Source organism: Alosa pseudoharengus, unplaced genomic scaffold, assembly GCF_046254945.1.
Source record: "Alosa pseudoharengus isolate Yale_2024_CS ecotype anadromous, Long Island Sound unplaced genomic scaffold, YU_APseudo_1.1 YU_APseudo_1.1_scf_17, whole genome shotgun sequence".
Taxonomy (NCBI): Eukaryota; Metazoa; Chordata; class Actinopteri; order Clupeiformes; family Clupeidae; genus Alosa; species Alosa pseudoharengus.
In genome coordinates this window covers 38,037,678-38,041,933 of record NW_027468640.1, presented here as the reverse complement: position 1 = coordinate 38,041,933, position 4,256 = coordinate 38,037,678, and the positions used below count along the sequence as shown (strand labels likewise).

The window sequence follows — 4,256 nt, the reverse complement described above, 5'->3', positions numbered from 1 at the left end:
TTTTTTTCAGTTTCATTCTTTGAGCTTGTAATAAAACTGGCTGTTTGCAGGAATATTGTTTCCATTTTGACAGAACAAGGACATTTGATCATGTGTGTTAATGAGTCTTACAATTGACTTCACCTGATGTCCCATATGTAGGGAACTCTTCCACTCTTCTTGAGTAATGACTAAGATCATTGGTAACTCCAAAATCCCACTACCAAACTACCATTTATGCAATTCATTCATGCATGAATATTGACTGTATCTCCAAACAGCTTTATGCCATTCCTAATATCAGAAATATGTGCAATGAGTAACAAAGCGCATCAGTGCTTGTAATGATTATGCGATTAGAAAATTAATACAAAGCCCATTTTAATGTTATTATCATGCTATATTCTCCACAAGGGGGCAATCCTGAGCCATATCAGATGGGGACACTCCTTTTAGATGTGATGTACCTTAGTGTAGGCTAGAGAAAGTGCAGTCCACTCCATTTGAGGTACCCATCTTCAGCAGCCATTGTCTAATGATGCGACCTCGATGAGGTGGAGCATTGTCGTCTCTGAAGATGAAATTAGGCCTGTGTTGTTCAGGGGCACAATGACTGGATGAATGTTATTTAGGAAGTGTGGGTTTGTCTCTGTACCATTCACAAAGTGTAGGGCAGTTCTGTATTGACCTGCACACACTGTAACACCACCACCACCAAAGGGTCGTCTGGTGACAACAGTGGCTGACAAATAGCGCTCATTGGCGTCTCCAACATCGTTGTCGGCCATCATTTCTGCTCAACGTGAATCGACTTATCAGAGAACAGCACTGAGGCCCACTGGTCCCTCATTCATCGTAAATGCAACCCTGGCCCGAAAGCCGAATATCCCTGACTTTCTGTTAGTGTATATGTATGTGGTATGTATTACATTATTTTTAGACAACCAAGTCGCACAAGCACGTTTAATGTTGCATTTACAAACTTCAACCTATCTTCAAGGTTAACGTCTTGAAAAAGAGCTTAAGTGGGTATAGTCACCATGGTTTACTTTTCCAAAGATATATTCCAAAAGACTGGCAAGGATGATGGGTATAACTGGCTCAGGTCAGGGATGTGAAGATTTAAGATAATTTGCTTATGCAAGCGGTTATTTTGTATACTGAAATGCAGTACATAGACAGGGTTCCCACTCTAAGTCAATGGTGAATTTCCCTGACTTTTCAGACTAAAAAGCTACATTTCCATGACCTTTAATAGACTAAGAAAAAACATCTGAACAGACAAAAACCAGCCACAGTATTACAGGAAGCATGTAAATTAACTCAAAAGTAGGCTACTGCACAGAAAATGTTTCTGATCAATGTCAACTTAATTTTGAATATGCTATATATTCCATGACTTGGCCCAAAACGTGATCAAATTCCAACTTTCCATGTCTGGAGTAGGCTTTTAAAAATTCCATTACCCGTGGGAACCCTGTATAGATATGTTATGTCTGAAATACTCAATAGTATATTAAAAGAGCCCACGCAGTTTCAGTGGCTTGAACAGACGAGCATCTAGAGTTCAATTACCTAAAACAGGCTTACAAAGTCAAATTAACTTTTTTCTGCCTTCAATACTCATAGAATTGGTTCCCAGTAAATCAAGAAAAAAAATGACCTTGAGTCCAGGAATGTAATTAATACACTAGTAATGATTCATTCTCAGGCAAATTTTAAAGTAATTAAAACCATTTTATTATAAAAAAAATTGCATACTACATGTTTGTTACAAATAATTCCAGGTAAAAAAATAAAAACTGGAGGAAAAAAAAAGAAGTATTGAGGAGATTCCTCCACATCTCACCTGTGTTATTGCTGAAACTGGCTACACACATGAACACTCAACACAAACACCTCAGACCTCAGTACAGGGCTTTTTGTCACACTCACACGCGCACACACAAACATCCCTAGCCTGAGGTTGTCTGTTTCAGGGCGCATCGATTCATTGACGGGCAAATGCGCGCAGGTCCACAGACACACACTAGAGCTCTCTACTCATCATCCTCATCATCATCCTCGTCATCATCCTCGTCATCATCTTCGTCCTCGTCGTCGTCGTCCTGAGGCTCTGCCTGTCTGCCAGCCATAGCAGCTGGTTGTGGTCGGCCAGGACCCCTCTTGGCTCCGCCACCCATGCCTGTCTTAGCACGGTATGCTGCAATTTCCTGTGTGTGCAAAATAGACATCCCGGTTACAATATCAACATACTTAACCAGAAGACTTGTGCATGTGAAAAAATAAAATAAAAATTCTATTCAATATACATGACTAATGAAGCCTCTCTTGACTCACCTTCTCGTACTTCTCCTTCAGCTTGGCAGCCTTCTGGTCATATGGAGCACGGTCCTTGGCACTCTGCTTGGACCACAGCTCACCCAGTTTCTTGGCAATCTCACCAATGGTCAGACTTGGATTGTCGCCCTTAATATTAGAACGGTGGTCTGAGCAGAAGATGAAGAATGCAGAGCTGTGGTGGACCAACAGAATCTAGGGGTTACTTCACATGATGATTATGATTCACTCTTAAAATACCTTAAATGAGAATGGAATTTTAACCATGGAAACATCATAGCAACATACCACACCGCTCTCCCACAGCGTCTGTAATATCTCAATGTGGCCATTTTGAACTGATTTATACTTGTGTGACCAAATCTATTTAGCAAATAAATAAAAACGTAAAGGCTTACGGGGGACGTTTGGGTGCATTAGGGTCCTTCTTCTTCTTGCCCCGTTTGCCCATTCCTTTTGGGGGAACATAAGTCGTCATCTCCCGGTCGTAACGGACCTTGTCTGCCTTCGCCATGTCCTCAAACCTGATCTTATCAGGGGCCGTTAATGACTGAAGGAGAACGAGAACGAGACATTTACTACACTTAAATCTAACATAAGAGCAATCAGCATTTAAGACCAAATCCAATTCCGGGTGCAACGACTTACCCTCCACCGTTCGGAGCATTTCTTGGAGAACGCAGCGAAGTTGACGGGAACATCCGGAGTTTTTCTCTTATGCTCGTCCCTGCAAGTCTGCACAAAGTAAGCGTACGCAGACGTCTTGCCCTTGGGCTTATTCACGTCTCCTTTGACCATGACTGGAAATCTGATGAAGATAATTAAATATAACTATACAAAACATCAAAGTTTGAAGCACAAGTGTTTGCGTTTAACGATGTTCTAGTATGTGTGCGATTCAGTCTACTAATGTTACCTCAGTTGAACTCACGAAACTACAGGGATTGCGGTTAACGTTAGCTTTCTGAGCTAATGCAAGCAAACATACTAAAAATGGTAAATAAACAGACGTTCAATGTATTCGGACATCCTCGCAAGAAACATATGGTGATGAAATTGAGATACAATGGTAATGATTTATCGAAACAACTGATTCGCTAATCCAAGTGACGCATTTACAGTTCATGTTAGCACGTTACCTTAGCTAAATGGTAGCTACCTTCACTGTAGCTAGCTTCTACTTGAAGAACAATGGTCCCTCCATTTTCTTTCCCGCCTAATCCCAACCTAGCCCCATTCCATAGAACGAGCCAACTAGCGCCCTAGCAGAGCAGCTAACGTTAGCTAGCTTTCTTCTGTACCCACAGATGGGTACCGTTAACTAACAAATTTAGCTACGGCGACATCTAGTTCTGTTTAAATAACATCCGTGATGTCGCGTTACCTATGGAAGGACTAGAATGACCCAAAAGAAAACTCATGATTTAACTTCATTTCGAAGTCTAACTTTCCAAGGACCAATAGTCGCCAACGTCAGCTATATTTTTAGCTTAACGCCTTGACACAATGGTAGAAGCTAACCTAACGTAGCAGCTAATGTTCACGTCAACATTATTCAGTCAGTTAACTTCCCATAGTAAATTCATCTCACTAATACATTCGACTGATAAAATACAGAAATTACACAAAACATTATTCCCAAAATATGTTATTTTGTGCATGTTAGTAACGAACCTACCTTTCCAGGCCAAACGATGTAACGTTAACGTTAATAGACTTCAACTCGTTTCTTCTCCTCTACTTCACGTACTGTTTATGTTGTCAGGCGCGCGCCGCGGACCCGCCTTTAGCACACGCCTTGCAGACCCTGCCCCCGCTCGCACTGGTTGGTTACCTTACCAGTCTGTATTGATTCAAATCCCAATCGTCAGCCATCGGCTCTGAACACAAGGGCTTGATTGGTCACCACATATGAGCAATGTTGTCGTTCTTTGTGT

The 4,256-nt window shown here is 41.4% G+C and overlaps 1 protein-coding gene across 1 annotated transcript; it reads right to left on the bottom strand.

Moving 5' to 3' along the window:
- Positions 1 to 1,695: 1,695 nt before the first annotated feature.
- Positions 1,696 to 4,105, bottom strand: hmgb2b (high mobility group box 2b). Its single transcript, XM_076289515.1, has 5 exons — positions 3,998 to 4,105; positions 2,968 to 3,127; positions 2,718 to 2,869; positions 2,320 to 2,494; positions 1,696 to 2,192 (listed from the first exon to the last, which is right to left on the bottom strand). Exons 2-5 carry the CDS (start codon positions 3,115 to 3,117, stop codon positions 2,019 to 2,021), a joined length of 651 nt encoding a protein of 216 aa, XP_076145630.1. The 5' UTR covers positions 3,118 to 3,127; positions 3,998 to 4,105; the 3' UTR covers positions 1,696 to 2,018.
- Between the last annotated feature and the right edge of the window lie 151 nt (positions 4,106 to 4,256).

Coding starts and splice junctions, on each gene's coding strand:
- hmgb2b (XM_076289515.1), bottom strand. CDS start 3,117: ATGGTCAAAGGAGACGTGAATAAGCCCAAGGGCAAGACGTCTGCGTAC. Junction 2,495..2,717: donor AATGCACCCAAACGTCCCCC/GTAAGCCTTTAC, acceptor GGTCCACCACAG/CTCTGCATTCTTCATCTTCT. Junction 2,193..2,319: donor TGAAGGAGAAGTACGAGAAG/GTGAGTCAAGAG, acceptor TTGCACACACAG/GAAATTGCAGCATACCGTGC.